This window comes from Mustela putorius, unplaced genomic scaffold (genome assembly GCF_011764305.1).
Source record: "Mustela putorius furo isolate JIRA1106 unplaced genomic scaffold, ASM1176430v1.1 tig00000253_pilon_pilon_pilon, whole genome shotgun sequence".
Taxonomy (NCBI): Eukaryota; Metazoa; Chordata; class Mammalia; order Carnivora; family Mustelidae; genus Mustela; species Mustela putorius.
Genome location: NW_025421329.1, coordinates 6,831,638 through 6,851,432, shown reverse-complemented (window position 1 = coordinate 6,851,432; position 19,795 = coordinate 6,831,638). Strand labels below are relative to the sequence as shown.

The 19,795-nt window shown below is 42.2% G+C and overlaps 1 protein-coding gene across 8 annotated transcripts in view; it reads left to right on the top strand.

Moving 5' to 3' along the window:
* Nucleotides 1–19,795, top strand: part of RALGAPA2 (Ral GTPase activating protein catalytic subunit alpha 2) — a 322,083-nt gene that overhangs the window by 238,780 nt on the left and 63,508 nt on the right. For 7 of the 8 annotated variants that reach the window (XM_045078460.1, XM_045078458.1, XM_045078459.1 and 4 more), the window contains one exon: nucleotides 83–210. In XM_045078460.1, the coding sequence (XP_044934395.1) occupies nucleotides 83–210 (128 nt within the window). Of the gene's footprint in view, nucleotides 1–82; nucleotides 284–19,795 lie in introns of all 8 variants that reach the window. The other variant, XM_045078461.1, reaches the window with a different exon arrangement.

The window sequence follows — 19,795 nt, the reverse complement described above, 5'->3', positions numbered from 1 at the left end:
CATCAACCAGTTGTTCTCGTGTCTTTGGTTTGACTTTTACTGGTATTGAAAAAGTAAGTGTTTTTCTGTTTTGAATCAACAGGTTCCGTTTTTTGGGCCTCTGTTTGATGGAGCCATAGTGAGTGGAAAGCTGCTGCCAAGCCTTATATGTGCCACATGCATCAATGCCAGCAGGGCCGTGAAGTGCCTCATCCCACTCTACCAGAGCTTGTATCTTTTTGCTTTGAGCATGTAAGCTATTAACCATGCCAGAATCCTGATTTCCAGCAGTTTGTCATGAGAGGTGAGTATTCACTGGGTTGAAGAGGGAAGAGAGAATGTTTTTTCAGTGCGTGTTGAAAATAACATCGTGTGATCTTTATACCATCTGTTAATTTATATTAAATATAATAATATTGTGCTTCACCAAACTCCAAAAGACTTTATTTTCATACTGTAGACAAATAAGTCTGTGCTAAGACGGTCTGTGACCGTCAAGAGAGGCTCATCCCTTCTCAGTGTTTTGCCTGAGGTCAGGTTCCCTGCTACCTATCCCTTTGGGTTGCAGTCTGAAGTGTAGAAGGTGGGATGCTGAGGAAACTGTAGTGGGGTCACCCAGAATGCCTACCCAAAACCAACAGCAAATGAAATGATTCTAATCTGTCAAAGAGTGGGACAAGTGCCACCTGAAGTTGAAATGGACTCCTAGGAGGTCAGAGGAGGGGTCAATTGCACCTGGCTGCGGGGACAGGGAAAGGCATCCTCAGTGAAGTTGCACTGGAACTTGTCAGTGAGAATGGCTAAAAGTCTTTTTGTAATTTTTCCCATATCTTCACCAACTCTTGATCCTCTCTCTAAAACCAGAAGAAATTTCACTTTTGCAATTTTTTTCTCAGACGTCAGTTGGCACACTTTAATCTTTAAGTCCAGGCACAATGTCTGACTATAAGAAAAAGAAATTAAGGTGACTTCATAGAATTACTACAAAAGGCATCTGACCTCCTAGTAAAACTTGGAATCTCTTTTGTTTCTAATTATTATTGACAATGAGTATAAACAAGTGTTCGACTTCTCTCTATACTTTTTCCACTCCAACCGTAGGGGATGTTGCTAAAGGGTGGGGGTGAGGGTAGGTGAGAAATCTCATGTGTGAATAGATACAGTTCATGAAAAATACCTTTCATTAAAATCCTGGTCACTGCATTGACTGATATTCTGTCTTTAGATTAAAAAAAATACATATGCCATGTGGCAACTTGGAATTATCATAGAAATTAGTAGTAGAAAAGAGCTATTAGGTCCCATCTGGTCCCTCCCTGGGGGCCAGGGCAGCATTATTCCCTTCTGCATGCTCCCTCGCGCTTTGTCCAGGCCGGTGGTACATGTTTGGGAGATGGCATTCTTCGAAGTGATATCCGCAGCACTCTAGTTTTACTCTTAGAGCGGATGTCAATTCAGCCTTCAGCATGGGGGTTTTATTTCACAAATGCTTGAAAGAGGTTCTTGGCAGAAATGAGAAAGACCTATTCAGCAGTTGGCTTGTCAGTTTGCATGTCAACGAGGATGAGCTGGACACTCATCAGTCAAGTATGTTGGACCAAGGCAAGGAAAAATCATCTGCAAATGAGAGAATTCTGCTTTCTAGAAGTCCATTGTGATTTCTGTCACGTCACCTTCCCCACTTATCAAGCTTCTCATTACAAAGGACATGCTTTGTTATTTTGTTCGACACTGCTTTCTCAAATAAGAATGAATATAGCACCAGAATAATCAGGTTCAGGGAAAACAATATTGTTACAAGTTCAAAGGATAAGATTCAGCATCACTTGAAAACTTTTTGACAAACCACATTGGACTGATGTGGATGCCAGCCAGGGCTACTTATACTAATGTGGGTGAGTAAATACTGTATTCTCCGGGACTCGTGAAGTAACCAGGTTGACATCTCAGAGTTCAACTTGGTATAGAAATTAAGAAAGGGAAAGTAACAAAACCTATCATGTCGATATTATAAAAATTTAAGTATTTTTCTTTTATCTTATACCTTGAGAAGATTCAATGCATGCTGTTCAAATAAATTACTTAAAACAATTTTTATAAAGATGTTATCAGTAGGGAAAACTTTGCAATCACTGAACTACTCTATTATTTAATTTCTACCTGCAAAAGTGCTCATGTAGGCCAGAAACCAGAGTATAATAAGAAGAAAAGTTGAGAAAAGTAGGGCAAAAAAAGAAAAAGGAAGAGTGGGGTTTGGGGATTTTTTTGTTGTTGTTGTTCTTTAGAACATTAATAATGAATAATTTTTACACTTTTTAAATAATTGTGTAGCAGCTGATGTCTGGAATTTGCTGCTTCATTGAGATAAGCCTTAGATCTGAATTTTGAAAAACACTGAATAACCTAACACATCCTAATCACAGGTGTCTTCTTGCATTCTCATTTAGCAAACAAACAGTGTGGACTGAGCACCAGGAGCTTGGGATACACAAGGGAGCAAGGCAAACAGGGTTTTTGCCCTATACTTCAGAGAAGATACACAAACGAATAACGTTGTATAAAGCAACTAAATAGAAGGTGTGGGTAAAACAGGGCCAGGGAAGAGGCTCTCTGCAGAGAAAGCAGCTAGGCTGAGTTGGAGGGATGACAGGGAAGCTGTCCCCAGGGAGTTGGGATGGCGTTCCAGGCCGCCTGCACCATAGCAAGAACAGGAGTCTGAGTGTCCTCAAGTGGGAAAGTTGGGCTTTTTAGCATTTAATGCGTGGTCAGGCCCATCAGGGTACAGACAGACATAAAACCAAGCTTCCAGCAGAGGTGGTTTTCTGGGTGATTCCTGAGGAAGCCAAGCTTCCCCAACCCTGTCACCTCATGGCCCACCTTGAAAGTTCTAAAATTAGCCCAGCATCAAGGCTGCTTGATGCCAGGGGCAACTATCTCAAGCCTCTGTAGGTCCCCCCAAGGGCTAAGAAGACACATCTAAAACCAGGACTAGGACCTAGGGGTCCCAGAAGAGAATGAAAATATGGGGCCCCTTGTTCAAAAAGTAAGGAAAGTGCCTTTAAACATGCTACAGTGTGAAGCTTTTTCCATTCTTTTGTGCTTTTTCTCTCAGCTTGTCATGGTGTTTTTTATTTGCTTATTACTGTTACTTTAAGTCAAGAAATACTAAAAATTTAGGTTATTAGCATTAGTTTTATCAGTCCTTATGTTGTTTAATAGACAAATAAAAAGCATTTAACTCATATATGGAATCACCACAATGACACAGCTCATATTTTGTAACTCATACATGGATATTTCTGTTCTTAACAATGAAAACACCACACAAACTAACTTACCTGTTTTTATCTTATTCTTCGTACGTACATATTGTACCAGGACTCTTACTTCAGTTTACTGATGAGTAAGAAAGGACTGACAGGAAACGGAACTGTGAGTCCCCTGTTTTTCCCTCTCCTTCTCTGTCATCATTTTCAGAGTGAGTTGTTGGCTAACACAGGGAAGTAACACAAGTAAGGATATATAGGATTTCTTGGTTATTCTTCTTTCTTAGGACAACGCTGCTTTCTTTCTGTGCTCATAGCAAGTTCTGGTTCAGGTAGAGTATGGCCTCTCAGGATAGTCTCTTTCCCCACCTACTCAGTCTTCCCCGTGTGCTCTCTCTGAGTCTCTCTGACCTTCCAGGCATTGTGGCTCTACCATAGCCCTGTCCTTGGGCCTCTGCTTAAGACTTATATACAAGGAATCAGCAGAGCACATGTTCTGTACATTTCCTCTATGCATGCTCCATTGCCTCATCAGACTTCAATTGCAAGACACAAGATCAAAGATAAAATTATTAAGAACTTCAAGAGAGCAACAGCAGAGTATTAAACCAAGCAGGGCCCATTGCGAGCACTGTGCAGCTGCTCAGGTCACATGCCCATGAAGGCCTCCCTGGAACCCATTCCAAACCCTCCCTCTACCCCCAGTATGAGCTTTTCCCCCCATGAAATATATTAGATTTTTTTTCCTTTCCTAAAGCCTGACAGTATACCCGGGCAACATTTTATTGGCATATGAACCAAGACCTAGTAAGGAATGAAGCATCTTGCATGCGTGGCCCTAGAAGACACAATTCATATATGAGACCACATTTCTGAGAAAGCATTGCTCTTACCTGTTACCCTGAGATATTAGGTATAGTAATGAATGCTGACAAAGAATGGGAAATTTATTTGTCAACACCAGTCATTATATGGGCAACCTTGTATCCCCATTTTCTTTCTAATATTGAGGTCACGTTGTTAAATAGAACATTGCCAAACTGTTCACGGCATCCAAATGTCACTCAGGTATCAGAATTACTATTGTATGAACAAAGGACACATTGTTTAGTTCAAACCTTCTTTCAGTCCTTTAGAGAGGAGTGCTTGTTTTTTCTGTATTGACCATAGATAGCCAACCATTGAGCCTGATGACAAATAAAGAAAAGAGCCAAAGGAGGTAGTTTGCATCTCTTGTGCCCTCCCCACCTAATGACCAACACTTCAGTGCCCTAAAATAGTGTCAGTTGCAATTCAATATTTAACTCGGAGTAAAAATGTGAGCAGTAAACATATCAAGTTTGTTCAGTAATGTTCAAGAAAATAAAACATTTATGAAACAGAGGAGTGGGCACATTGTTAGAACAGATTTGCTTCTCTGCAATCTTTTTGAGCAGTAAATCAATATCAATGGAGAATCAATATCAATGGAGTTCTTGTTTGGGGTACCCTTGGCTAAATGATCAAACAGTTGGAACTGTGTAGTGACGGCTCACAGAAGACTGAAGAATATACTATTGTCATACATGATCAAAAAAAAAAAAAAGTGAATACAGTAGGGATGTGTTTGGAAAGCACCCTCGGTAACAGTTCAGTCCAGCCCCTTTGTCCTTCCTGGGTTTTCTGGTAACTTCCTCAGCAGGCTAAATCAAATCTGTCAAGTGGAGCCCTTGTCCCGTGGCCACTGCTCTTCTGAGTGACAAGGGACAACTCACCTGCCATCTGCTTTTTCTATCCCTCGTGGGCAATCAGGGGGCCAGTCCCATGCCTAGAGTGTTGTAAATGGGAAGCTTGCCACATGTTATGTTTACAGTTCCCAAGCCAACTAAAGATTCCAAAATCAAATCATGCTCGGCTGGTAGAAATTCCCCAGATCGTCAGAACCAAGGCTCTCTCATTCTCCTCCTCAGCTAACTTGTTTCAGGGACAAGATTGCCACATGATGTGCAGCGTGCTTGTTAGGAGGAGCTCACCCTGAATCAAACAGATGGTGGCTTTTTAAAATCAACGTCCACTTCAATAGAACAATAGCCACAGTGGCATTTGCCATCTCTCCTCTCTGGAACTATCAGCATTTGATGGAGAGAACTGAGCTGCCTAAGGAAAACTAATTTTGTACCTCTTCCTTAAGTGAAATTTAGTTTCATTTTCAATTAATGGATATAGTTGATAATACTCTAGCTTCTCCCTTAGACTCTTGACTTCCTAATACCATTGCTAAGTTCTGGTCTCAATTTATACACCTTCAGAAGTGGCCTCTCTCCCTAAAGCTGTAACAATTCTGTTTCTTACTTTTCTGGTAGGATCTTTGGTTCATTTTCCTGGGAAGATCTTTAATTTCCTCTATTTGGTTCTATCTCCTCAAGAAAAGTTTATGAAAAGGAGTCAGACAGTGCCATCTAGTTTATTTTGCCATGCAGAACGAGTGGAAATATGAATAAGATATTCCAAGTGATGGGTCAGTATTTGCTGTTTTGCTCTAAAAATGCACATCACATCTGAGAACCACAGAAGCTTCCACATGGCAGAGAGGACACACACACACACACACACACACACACACACACGGTGGGGGTGGGGGTAGAGGTGATGGAGGCATTAAAGGGGCAGTGGGAGGAGTTCTGAGAGAAGGGGAGGGCCTGATCTAAGGCAATGAATGGGAATGGCAGGGGGATGGATGGGATTCCTGTGTAAAACTGCTAGACTAAGAATGGGGCCTGCTAGATTTGCTGGGGAATGGAGGGTCGTGAGAAGACAGTCAGGGACAGACCTTGCCGGAGCATCATGTTTGAGGAGTAGGCTTAGGAGGAGGAGGTAGAGGTAGAGAGGGAGGCAGAGGAAAAGGAGAGAACAGTGTCATAGAAAAGCGAGGAGCAGAGAAATGAAGGGTTACCTTCAGCAGAGTGGTCAAGCAGGACACACCTTCCTGAAGGGTCTTCTCCATAGCTGATTCTAGCAGTCCCATGTCTTCATCCAAAGCATTGAGTATGATAGGAGCTAGAACTGAATTACCTCAAGAAAATAAGCAAACATATCATATGATAACAGCTCCGAGAAAAAGATGACACTCCTGGGTGCGATGGAAGTGCTTGAGAATGGGAAAAGCATGGGAGGGGGCCAGAATTAAGAGCCGCCATCAGAATGGAATCATGCCCCAGATGGGAGGGCATAGACGTGCTTTCCCAAGCCACACTTCTAAAGAGGCCCAAAGGCAAAATGTCATTGTGAAGGGATTTGCACCACCCGGTATCAGCTCCCCCATACATTCTACTAAAGGCAACAAGTGTACGAGAAATTTGGGGTAGGTAACAATATCCTCTTCTCAGAAGACAGAGGAAGCAAAGGAGGGAAACTCTTGCTTTAGATCTGTTCCTTAGCAGTTTGAAAGATGAGATTTGTGACTTTGAATATTGCAGAAGGTAATGACTTTTTACTAGATTTCATGTAAGAGCAGGAGAAAAGCAAGTAGACCTGTACCTTGACGCTTGGGAAGCACGTTTCAGAAAGTAGGGTTCAGGTCAAGGAATGGCACATTCCGATGGGTGGGTTGAGACTATAAAAGGGAGTAAGAAATGAGAGATTTTTTTTTATTGTGAGGCTTAAACTGTCTCTGAGAGAGAAGGGGAAGCACAGAAGAGCAGCCTGTGTAAGTGCCAGCGTGGGTTCCGATGAGTGCATATTTAACACCGGTGCATCAGTACTGAAACAGGAGTGCCACGCTGCCCTGACAGAAGCGTGCCCTGTTAACCTTTACCCCACTTGTCCTCCCATCATCTTCATATGGCAAGAGACAGAAAAGAGTCTGAAAAGTGTCTGATGAAAACTCAAATCACTGAGAACACAGTAAGAAGGGAAAAAAAGGAAAAAATAACTGGGCCCTGAAAGTAAGGTCCAGCCTTTAAGGCCAGTATATGTCTAGTTGTAGAACAAATTTCCAACAATGGTCTCATATCCATGAGAACTATTTTTTTTCTTTTGAGAAATCAAGTAAAGTAAAGGATGCACCCGAACTGAAAACAGGAAAATGTTTTCCTTATTTTCAAATAGGACTATATGGATGAATTTTGAAATGTTGCATGGACCCCTTGTAAAATGTTAGACTAGATTATTAAATAGCTTCTGAGCCTTCAGAAAAGAATGAGTATACAAAGAACAAAATATCCCCAAATATACTCATGGTGTTTGATAAAATTACTATTTTTAGAGAGTAGAGAAAACTATTTATTTATTTATTTTAAGATTTTATTTATTTGAGAGAGACAGACAGAGATAGAGCATAAGCAGGGAGGAGAAGGAGAAGCAGACTCCCCACTGAGCAGGGAGCTTGACCCCACCTGCCAAAGTCAGACACTTAACAGACTGAGCCACCCAGCAGCCCCTAGAGAAAGCTTTTAAATATAAAATATTAATTTCAGTAAAACACAAGATAAAGTATTACAGTCATCTGGCAAATGGGAGAGAGAAATCTGGGCCCTGGGAGTTGGGTGACTTCACTCTGGCCAAACATGCAGTGCATTAATTCATGGACCACTAGTCGACTGGGCCTTTGTGTCTCTGGTACTGTGTGGGCACCACAACTTTGTCCTACCCTTCTGCCATGCAACAACTTTTTTATCAGTAACTCTCACAGAAGTCTAGACACATGTTTATCAAAATACCATTTGTCAGAAAGCTAAGAGGGTTAACTCAGTTGATACAAGGCAAAATAAGAAACTGGGATTATATCAAAAGATGAGACTTGGAGACCTAAACCAACAAGGTGAGATTTAGCAGGGTAGACTAATGCCATGCGCCTGTTAGATGATCAGCTGTGTGTGTACAGGATGGGGATGATGGGGCATGACAGCAGTCCCCGGGAAATATCTGAGGATTTTGCTTAAGCACAGACTTGACCTCAGAGGTGATGCAGTGGCCTACCAGTGTTCTCTCGGACCACAGCCTGAGACACCTGAGGTGCGGGTCACAGAAACAAAGGCATGGTCCCTCTGCTCCTGCTGCCTCAGACTGCACTGTGAACATGGCGCTGCTCCGGGGCCCACACTATCAGGAGAGACCTTGACCAACCTGGACCATGTCCACATAGATCGTAACCACTGCATCTAGAGGTCTCAGGGAGCCACTAAAACAAGAAGTTGTTTCAGGAGCATGTGGGTTTTTTAAAAAGGAGACAATGCTACAGAACTGGGACCAATAAACAGAGGCAACCAGAAAGCAGCTTTTAGTTGAAAGCCAGTGTTCAAAAACCAGAGCCGACAAACCAGCTGCCTGCAGGCTGAATCCAGCCCCCAGATGGGTTTTGTTTGAACTGCACTTGGCCTCCAAGATTGAGTTTGTCAGCCTCATTGAAAAATCAGGAGATTTTACATTTTCAGAAATTTAGGATTCTGACTTCTCTTCAAGAAATAGAGCTTCTGACCCCACCGGGCCGCCTTTCTTGCTGGCAGCAGTCAGTCTCCTTATAGGCTGTGTGCTCCCCCCGTCACCATAGCTCGCCCGGTCCACATGTGGCCCAGTGCTGAGGCCTGGTGGCAGGCAGCACCCCCCAAGCCCAGCTGGCTTCTGTCTTCAGGATGGGCCAAGCAGGTAGCACGGTGCCTCATCTTTGGTGAGGAATCCGTAAGTGTCACCCTGATGTTTATTACATCACTAGGCTGGAGTTTTAAACCTCTGTTGTCAGAACTGGAACCACACAGCTGTGGACTTAGGTCTCTGGAAGTACTTCTTTTTTCCCATCACAGGTGTTAAAGGTTGGAGACTGTCTTCCCTCCGTGACATGTGGCATGCACTCCTCCTTGTTAAGGCATGGCTCCCTGTAGTTGGGGCTGACCCCCACCTTCGTGCCTGATGGGGCCTGCAAGAAGCACATGGTGTGGGGAAAGTCTTCAAGAAGGGGGACCAAGAAGCCATTTTGCACTTCTTTGCTATAAAGTGACTTATCACTATGAGACAAAAGACCATCCCTTGCAGAAAAGTTAGTGTAAATCTCACAATCTGTGCAGAAACCAGGCTGGTGGCAGCGTGATTAGGGAAATAACTTTCTGTTCTGCCCCTCTCAGTTCCGTGGCTGTGGGGTCACAGTGTCTCAGAGCCAGTTCTTCACAGGCCTGTGCTCCTTCCTACAGCAGGACCTAGGGTGAGCTCCGCTGACCCCAAACACTCCCTTTGTGTCTCTCCTATGGCACAGATCATTAATCCCCCCACCCTGCCCCCCAACAGCCATCTAGGCTTCTGACACTCTCTCTGCCAGACAGGGCCTCCCTCTATCCTCTTCTGTCTTTTGATTATACTACGAGCTGCCAATAGGGACCTTGTCTCCATTTGGTTGATATCTCTGTCTCATATACCTCCTGGTACATTATGACTCTGACTGTGAAGAAAGAGAGGGAGGGAGAGAGATTGATTTGATAAAAGAAAAAAAAATTGGTACACAGAAACAAAAACAAATCATTATTTTACAAAACTGAATTTTTTCAAAATTGAAAACCTCATTTATCCAAGAAATATGGCTCTACAAAGAGAATACCTGTGTAGGTTTATATAGATATATCCTCAAAAATCCCTTTTATTCCACTTCTGCGTGCTTAAGTTTACACCCATATCCCCAACACTCAGAAGAACACATGGCTCATAGCGGGTACTCAGTAACTAGTTTTTGAGCAAACCATATTGGCAAAAATACATACATGATAGTATTCAAGAGAAAAGTGTTAGAATTTTTACTGAAAAACTGGATTCCATGTGTATTTTTCTTTTTAGTGAATGATAGTGTTTTGTGCATATTTTGAATTCCTTTGCATTCAAAGTAATAATCCATTCATCACCACCCTAAAAAGGTATTGAAGAACATCATGTGAAAATCCTGACAATTAGAATGGTGACTTTATAGTTGGTCTCAAAATTAATGGAATCTTCCGGAGAACCATGAAAAGTAGATTTCCAAATCCTAGGGATGTAGTTGTGGGTTTTTTTTTTTTCTTTTTTTTTAACATTCTTAATTGTATGTAAATTTTATACACGTAAATAAAACGCCTGCAATGCCTAAGGGAAGCTTTCCGCATGTCTGAGACCTGGAGCAGGCTGGGCCCTGGCTGCACATGCAAATACTGACAGCTGAAGTCACTTGTTGGAAAGTCCGCAAACTCTGGTTACAGCTGCATTTGTCAGTAGCTTTAAGGGAAGTGTAATCAGCCAGAGAGATTAATTTGCATCTCAATTAGAAAAGAGTAGAGAGGAAGCACTAGGGTCTGGTGCTGGAAGGTTGTGGAAGAAATCTCACCAAGCACAAAAGCCTCCCTCGCTCCGTCCTCCAGCTGAGTGGAGGACAATATCTGAGGTTTCGTTTCCATAGGGACCAGAAGCCTGCTGGGCCCCAGAAGAATCTCCAGTTTGCACCGTAATCATTTGGTCATGATGACACAAATTCCACTGTTGTTCCCAAATACATTTTGCTATTAGAAAGCTGTTAGAAAAGTGGAAATGGTCATCATGTCAAAAGCATGCAAGAGGGTATTTGCTGACCCTACGTACCTTTTTCCATAGTGCTGCTACAATTTCTAGGCATTTAACATTTGTTCATGTCTGAATATTCAAAGAGCAAAAGGTCATTCCATAAATGGCAATATTTCTTTAGCATTCAGATGGTTACTTTGGGAATGACACAGCTTCAAAGGGAACTCATTATTCCTGATTCTCCCACACTCTTCAGTAATAGGCAAACAAGATTATGAATTTAAAAACAAGGCGAGGAAGAAACATAGAGTCTTTTGGCCATGGAGCACAGAAAACTTCTGAAAATTAATAGTCCTTTTTATAATCCTGGCGAAACAGAAAGAGGTAGCCCTAACCTGAACTTTAAAGAGCATACTGCAGTATTAATTTAAAATTTTTCCTTCAGATATTATCTTGTCATTTTCACAAGCTTCTACGTTTATAGCCAACAGGTCCTTTGTTTTCAGATAGGTTCATCATAATTTTCAAAATTCTGTACTTGAATCTAGTAAGAGCTGAGACTGTCTGAATGATTTATCTATGCCAGGTTACTCTGCCATAACCAGGAAGGGCTCACCCTTGGCATTTTTGGAGGAAGACTTTTATTTCTAGTTTATTTTGTTCTGTCTCAAATAGTTAATTCATTGGCTCCAGCTTCAAAGTGAGAAAACAAAAAAGTGAGGAAAAAACTGAATCCTACATTTCAAACTGTTGAATGAAACTGAATTCTTAAAAAAAAAAAAAAATCAGGGTTTTAAATTAATCTTCCCATTTTGGAAAGGGGAAAGAAGCAAGTTTTCTAAGGACAGTCTCTTCCAGTGCCCACAGACTGAAATAACACATTGCAGCGAGACATCAGAACCTCTTAATCCAACATTAATCAAATTTCAGTTTACTAATTATCAGTCCCATTTTGAAAGGAGCATAATGCCATAAACAGCATCCGCAGAACATTTAGTAGACTCTGGGATTATAAGCAATATATTTGAAAGTGAGACTTTCTGTTATTCAAATCTCCAAAAAGGATAATACATGCCTTATTATAATAAGAGATTGTGCAAAGCCAAAGAAGGACAAAGCAGGCAAGTCCAAATGGTGATCCCTTCTGTGCCCGTCTGCCTTAGTGTATACAGCGAGCTCCCTGCAGGTTTCTGAGCTAGTAATTTGCAACACACTCAAGTAAATTTTTTAATCAAAGCAGAATACTTTTTTTGGTAACCTGTGGGTGAGTGCAAGCCAAATGCCATCATTGTTAGCTTCCAAAGGGTGTTTTTTCTAGTTTACTAATGTCGAGTTTTACCAAACTCTAAAATTTGTACTTTGAATGTCATGCTTTAAATATGTTCCTGGGGTCCTGTGCTTTGAAAGTATTTGACTTTATTCTCTGAGACTCAATATATTGAAACCAGTGGGGCCGGGGGCCAGGAAGGATGGGAGCTCTGAGGATCAGTGCTAATGCCCGCCCCTCTTCTCTTCCGCTTCCCCTCCCACCCCTGTGATCAGGTGTCCAGTGAGCAAGCCACTAGGGAGTGAAGATTCATTTTAATGTTTACGTTGTATTTTGCACATGCCTTTAACCTAGCCAACTTGAGAAGTACACAACTGCTTTAGTTTCCAACTGAGTGGCATGTTTCCAAAATGCCACGGTATTTTAAATAGACACCACCTTGGACGCTGCTCCTCATTACTTACAAACCCACATCGGATATTATGTATGTCCAGATGATCTTGTCACTTTTTTCAGAGTCACAAAAATGAAGTAAATACAATACTTAGAGGCTTATGATGCTTATCTCCAGCTGATTTCTTCTAACACTTAAGTTCAGTTTTCAGTCTTGCTAATTTGGTCCTAGGACATACAAGAGTACAGAATTTGTGTCCCTCTGCCGTGCCCTCATTTAAACTCTCCAATACAAAGCTTTGGTGTTAATCCATGAGTGATCAGTGAAGGGGCTGCCTTCTAAAAACTGAGGGTCTGCTTGTCATGGGACAAGCCAGCCCTTAAGATGCCAAACCCCTTTGGTTTTCCCTTCATTTGCCTATGAAGTGGGATATAAGTATATCAGTGCATCCTGGCTTTGAGGCAGATGTGTGCCTGGAAGTGCAAGTCTCATACCTCCACAAAGGGTAGGCAGGCTCACTAGCTGATGGGATTCTGAATTTATAAGCAGAGTTCCAGAATTCCCCCAGGGCCTACTTTTCAAAGGCAAATTAGTGTGTTTGCAACTTGATCCCTGGGCAACTTTTGACAGTTGTTCTAAGAATAATAAAACAGATGGACAGAATAGATTTTGGGGTCTCCATCCAAACTGCCATCCTCAGTGGAATTTAAAGAAGGCGTGGAATTGATGGGGGGAGCTGCTGCTACTTATCATTATGTTCTGCCTTTAACATCCCAGAACCATAATGTTCTCCCAGAAGAAGATGAAAATTGTCCTCACATTATATTTTCCTGGTGAGAGTTCAGTTTCACTGTGATAAAAAAAAAAAAAAAAAATATATATATATATATATATATATATATATATATATATAGGATGTGTGTTTCCTTCATATATTCAGAATTAAAGGATTAAAATTAAATGAATTGAAATTACATTTATACTACCAAGAAACCAATCTTAATATGAATATGAGAAGAAATGTAAATGAGCTTTAACTTTACCGGGTATTTTCACAGGATTTTTGACTCCTTTAAATAAAGAAGAGCCTCTTTAGAATGTCTTAGAAATACTGTCTTCTCATTAATTTGGGAAAATAGAATTTAGGCCTAACAGGATAAACATTCTATGCATATAACAACATAGATGCACACCAGAGGTCTGTATCAGAAACCAGCATTTAACTTATCTGCATGAAGATTATTTCTGTATTTATACAGTCTAATTTTGTCAAGCAAATGTCTCTCTCTATAGTTGTGCAGAAACACTTCACATAAAGTCCACTTTCTGTAGAATTTCAGGCTTCTCTTAGTGTTGGTTTTAACTCACATCAGGTCAGAATGGACATTCTTACCTTCTAATATATTGGCATCCTCTGAGATAAATTTACTTAATCTTTTCATTGCTCCTTTTCTCCTTTCTCTGGATTCATTAGCCCCAGGTATCACATGTTAGGCGGTAAAGATTAGATAAGGGAGCAGATCAGCTGTGTTTTTGGGGTCCCAGAGCTGCTCCAGCGACATGAACTAGGGGCCCCCCAATTTACTCAGTGGGTTGTCATATTGACCACTGTTTTTGTTTTTGTTTTTTTGTTTTTTTTTTGTTTTTTTTTTTTTGCCATCTTTTTTTTTTTTTTTAATTTTTTATTTTTTATAAACATATATTTTTATCCCCAGGGGTACAGGTCTGTGAATCACCAGGTTTACACACTTCACAGCACTCACCAAAGCACATACCCTCCCCAATGTCCATAATCCCACCCCCTTCTCCCAAACCCCCTCCCCCCGGCAACCCTCAGTTTGTTTTGTGAGATTAAGAGTCACTTATGGTTTGTCTCCCTCCCAATCCCATCTTGTTTCATTTATTGACCACTGTTTTAACTACTACGGATCATAAAGGAGAGCAAACTTCCTTGCCCCCCCCGCCCCCCCCCAAAGCCACTTGAAAGCACCTTAAACCCTTTGTCTAGATCTCCTGTGAGGCAGTTACCAGTGACACAGTGGCAGGGGACCCTCCAAGCTTCTGTTTTCACTGAGAAGCCTCTGAGGACATTCTCTCTCATCTGTCCTCAGCAGCAATTTTCCGACAAGCACCCAATAAAGTGTAAGGTGTGTCTTGCAGTCATAGTGCTCAGATTAGCAGGTGATGTATGGTAGCCAGCCTCAGACAGACGTCTGTTGGGTAGTTTCAATTTTATTTTAAATAATAACTGGTTCTTTGGCTTTGAACAAGTATCTTTACCTCTGGCAGTTTCCTTAACTCTAAAATGAGGACCATAATCCCTCACAGACAGATTATTATTAGGATTTATGGAATGAATATATATATTCATTCCATTCATACACACACACACATACACACACACACACACATAAAATTAATCCACACAACATAATGGAAATGTTGCTGTTTCTTACCTCCCCATCACCCCGCCCTGGTCCAGGCACCCCCTTCGTGGGCCAGTGTGGCAGCCTTCTAGCAGTCTCCCTGCTTCTCTGCTCTCCGTGGAATACTCTCCAGTAGCCAGAGCTCTCCTCCTGAAATAGAAATCAGAGCATGCCAGAACTCAGAACTCTCCAGTTACTTCACCCACAGAAAAATCCGGAATCCTTACAAGGATCCACAAACATATTCCAGCCTCAGGAACTGCACACTGTGCAAGGAATTATCCCTGCTCCCCACAACATCTGCACAGTTCACCCTTTCCCTTCCCTTAGGTCTCTGCTCAGCAGTCACTCATCAGAAAGTTTTCTGTCAGCATGCCCTCGGGCAGTCTCACCAGTGTCCTCCTCAGCATTTATCGCTTACTTAATGCCTCTTTCTCTTACTAGTATATAAAGGGCATGAGAGCTATCTCCCCCACCCCTAAAGGCCAGGATGAGACCTGGCAGGAGAAATGCATGCATGTTGCATGGGCAAACTGCTAGGAGAGGAGGGCCCGCACCTGCATATTCTTTATATCCAAGAGCAGCCACCCCATGCTCCCAGCAGAGGAGAGCAAGTCAGGTCCAGACTGCCGCTCGCACCTGGTTACTCCATGTTCCTCCCTCCACCCACGCTGGTGGTGTGGCTGTGGCAAGCGCTGTAGGACGCAGAGATGAGTGGCCTTGCCCTTAAGAGGCTTCCCAGCCAATACGGCAGTTGTGACTGTGACAGAGGCTGGAATGTGACCCTTGCTCTAGGAGAGACCTGCAGTTAGTGCCCAGTGTGTATTTGTGGAGTCACTGAACACAGAAAATCAGAAGGTCATGGGAGCTCTGAGGGGAAAGCTTATTTCTGGTAGCATCTTCAAACTGTTCACATAGTTTTGCGTATCTCTTCATATGGATGCCATCTACAACTCGGGGCCAGAAATTGCAGGTGTTTTTTTTTTTTTGCCTCTTTTACAGAAAGATGGCCATAAGCTGATTAGAATTGATTACATAAATGCCCATAGCCTTATTCCAGGGTGCGGAGGCAGTTTTCAGTATTTGAGGTTCTTGGTGAGCAACCTTTCATTGTCAACCTAGACAGCCACTACTCAGTCCATCGCAGAGCAAAGGGTGGTGGTCAGCCTGAACGGTCCTCCCTTCAGTGGCTGAGGATACCCACCTTGAACCTACTTCTAACTCTGTCATCTCTCATCTTTTTCTTACTACATATCCCATCAAAAGACAGGAAGGAAGGAAGGAAAGGAGAGAGAAAGAAAGGAAGGGAGGGGAGGGAGGGAGAAATGAAGGAAGGAAACTTGTAATCATGCCATTGAACCATATGCATATTGATTTATTTTAAAGTATGCACAGGTTCTACTATAATATTTTATGACATTATACTCAAATGAGAATTTGAAAGGATGTGCTGAAGATGAAATGAATAATAATTTGAATTATCTTTATATTTAATAGTATAAAATTATTTTACTTTTATTAAGATATAAATAGTATTTTAGTAAGAGCAATGGGATTAAATGTTATTTTTATAACTTTGATTTTATAATAGTTCTGTGATTCAGGGATTCTGAGGAGTCCCTCTAAACTCAGTTTGTTTTAATACTTGGTTTTATAGCTGTAAACAAAACTTGCAAAGATACATAGGCCTTGGGGAGCAAAAGATCATTGTCTTGGCCTACTGACGCTCAGTCTTAGCCACTCATTCTGTGAAGATATGTATTGGCATTTGACAGGAGATTTCCACCTTCCATGAGGTCAAATTAGTTGTTGATTATATTTTTCAACAAAGAGATTGAAAATGCAGTCAGGTCTTCCTTGGGAAAGTTAGACACAGCTCATGAAATTGTGAGGTTTTTGGTAGTACAGAACAGAGGGCTTTCTGGAAACAAACCATCTTCAACAGTAAACTCCCAGGCTGAAGGCATCATTTTCCAGCATTTCTTGTCAAGATCTTCTCTCTATGACATATTTCCTTTATAAGCAGTGACTCTCTCAATGTCAGAATGTTACTTTGAGGGAAAGGTAGGGTCATTTTTCCTAGAATAATGGCTAAGGATGTACTGTTGACCAACCATAGCCTCCTGGCTTTGTTTCCTGCTTCCCGTCCTGCCTCTGCCCAGGAGGACAGTCAGCCCAGCAGCCAGAGCCAGCCTACTAAAATGTGGGTCAGGTCATGTCACTGTCCTATCCACAGCCTCCAGTGGCCCCCCACCTCACTCAGAGTCAAGGCCTGAGTCCTGCCAGCAAGGCCCGAATGCTCTGTGCCCTCTGCCTAAACCACTCTTCCCCAGATGTCTACTGGGCTTCTTCCCTCATTCCCTCTCTTGTGCCTCTAGCCTCTGGGGGGCATAGTGGCCCCACACCTGCACATACCTGCCCACCTTCTCCCGCAGCACACCTGCACCCTTTATTTTCTCCACAGACTTCATCATCCACTAAGCTACTGTATAAGTCACTTACTCATTGTACTCATTTTGTACCCCCTGCATAATGGCAGGGATTTTTTGTCTGTTTTGTTCCTTGATGGCTCTAAAGGTGATAGTTGAAATATTTAACTGTGGGCATCACAAGGGCAGCAGCAGACACTGGCCAGGATGCTGCCCAGGCTGGTGCTTTCCAGTGGCGCTTTCCATCCAACCCTGGATGCAGCCTCAGCACCTGCCACAGAATAAACATTTGTTCAATAAATACTTGTTAAATGAATGAATAAATTCAGCCCCTTGTCATTACAGAAGCAGTCACCAAATTTAGAACATTTGTCCTTCTATGAAAAAGATGAGTAATTCATCTTTATGTTGAAGAGCTTTAATAAGAACTTTCCTGTGAGATCAAGAACAAATGTTTGTATGGTACGAAAGATTTTCATGGTCATGACCTGCTTCAGTACAATGTATTTGAAAGGTGGTCCCATTTATAAGATAATAAAATTCAGAACTTCAGTATAAAGGGTCACGTAAACAGCGATACATCACAAGGTGTTAAGAGTGAATGAGGGAGTCCCCTCCCCCACCCCTTGTCTCACCCTTGGGACTGGTCCTGACCCTGGACCGTCTAATAGATGATGGAGCTAGAACAAGAAGGGAGCCAGGTGTTAAGTCTCGGTAAACATGAATATTCTTCATAATTTTAGATACAAAAAATACATATAAATAGATATCTGAGCATTGTCTTGTCACCTCCCACTTTGGAAACCTGCAAGATAAAGTCTGAAGACTTGTGCAGAGTTTTTAAAATTTATTTATTTATTTAAGAGTGAGTGCTGCAGCACAAGTTAGGGGAGGGGCAGAAGCCGAGAACCCCAAGCAGACTCCCTGCTGAGTGCAGAGCCCACTCAGGTCTCCATCCCATGACTGAGGAGATTGTGACCCGAGCTGAAACCAAGAGTCAGACACTCTAACCGGCTGAGCCACCCAGTTGCCCCAAGTGCAGAGGTTTTTTAACGGAGAGATGGTAGAGAGAGGACCTCCCATGGGGCTGTGGGTTGACTGGGCTTAGCTGGGTGATTCAGCAGCCTCCCCATCTAGCTAGCTTGGGTCTTTTCACAGCAAAGTAACCGAGAGTGGCTACTCTGGGCTCCTAGACACCCAGGTAGAAGGCATCAGGTTTCACAGTTCAACCTTGGAAGTCCCAGAACTATTGGCCAAGGCAGGTCCCAAGATTCAAGGGAAGAGCATCCACCTGCAGAGGGGAGCAGCTACCTATCTATGCAGGGAGGGCAGGAGGCCAATGGACCTCTCTGCTGTCTTCCACAGTGGCTGTGTTGCTGACCACACAGGGCAAGGTCCATTCTGATGCACCTGCTCTCTCAGCTGGAGAGCACGCTTCTTGAAGGCAAAGATTGGTCTCACTTGCCTTTCAGTCTTCCTGCATCCAACATAATAAGAACTCAGTAGGGGTTATTTAAATTAAAATCTGAAATGCAAACATTTTAAGGAATTTCTAATTAAGGGAAAATAGACTCTAGCACCATTTATTTAATTACACCATAAGATGTCTTTATGCCTGCATAAGCGGAAATGACTTATAATGGATACCAAAAAGAGAGAAGTGATTTAAATAATGACTGCTTAGGCCAAAGAATTTAATCACAAAAGCAGTAAAGTTGAGTTCACTGTGCCTCCATGTCCACAGAAACATACATTTAAAGGTTACATTTTGTTCTTAGCTTGACTTCTTTGGGTACCTTATTTTCATTTTAATCTGTCCTTATTAATCTTTTATTTAATATTACATTACTTTTGAGAATCATGAACTATGATGGATCTCATAATTTTACTTGACTTTTGAGATGAGATTATGTTTTTGTGCCTATAGAAGTTTGTCTCCATGAAAATCTTTTGAGAATCATTTATATTATTGAAATTTCTTTACGTGGAATGTCTGCTTGGGCACCCCCCTCCCCTTTTTTTTTTAAATGATCAACCATAAGTGGGGGAGTGGTCAACTCTTAGTGGGGAAAAGGTTTTTATCTTTTGTAGCAAGAGCTGTCCTTCTGGCTTTGGTGAACCTCTCAGATATTAGAGGGACATTTTTGAAGCTGCGTACACATTGCTTTGACAGTTTTTTGATGTGGCCTCTGGCAGCTCTCTGCAACAGTGGTGCATCATGCCCATCCTAGGCTTCAGTTGCCATGATTTTTTTTTTTTTTAACCTGAGATTTCACGTGGCCTCTTTGGCTTCTCTGAGAGGTATTGTGACCGGCTAACAGGAGAGAAGGTGGCCTTGAGACTGGCATTTGGCCCGGTTCCCCTATCTCTCTGTGCCCTGATGCAAAGCAGAGTAACTCTCCTAGGTGGTGTGAAGGAGTGCTGACCCTCATTTGGAAGCGCAGCCCCCCCGCTAGAACTAATCAATACTGAAGCTGTCTGTCTCTGCCATTTACCTTCCTTTCGCACAGCACAGCGAGACCCTTCTGCAGGGAGCGATCGATAGC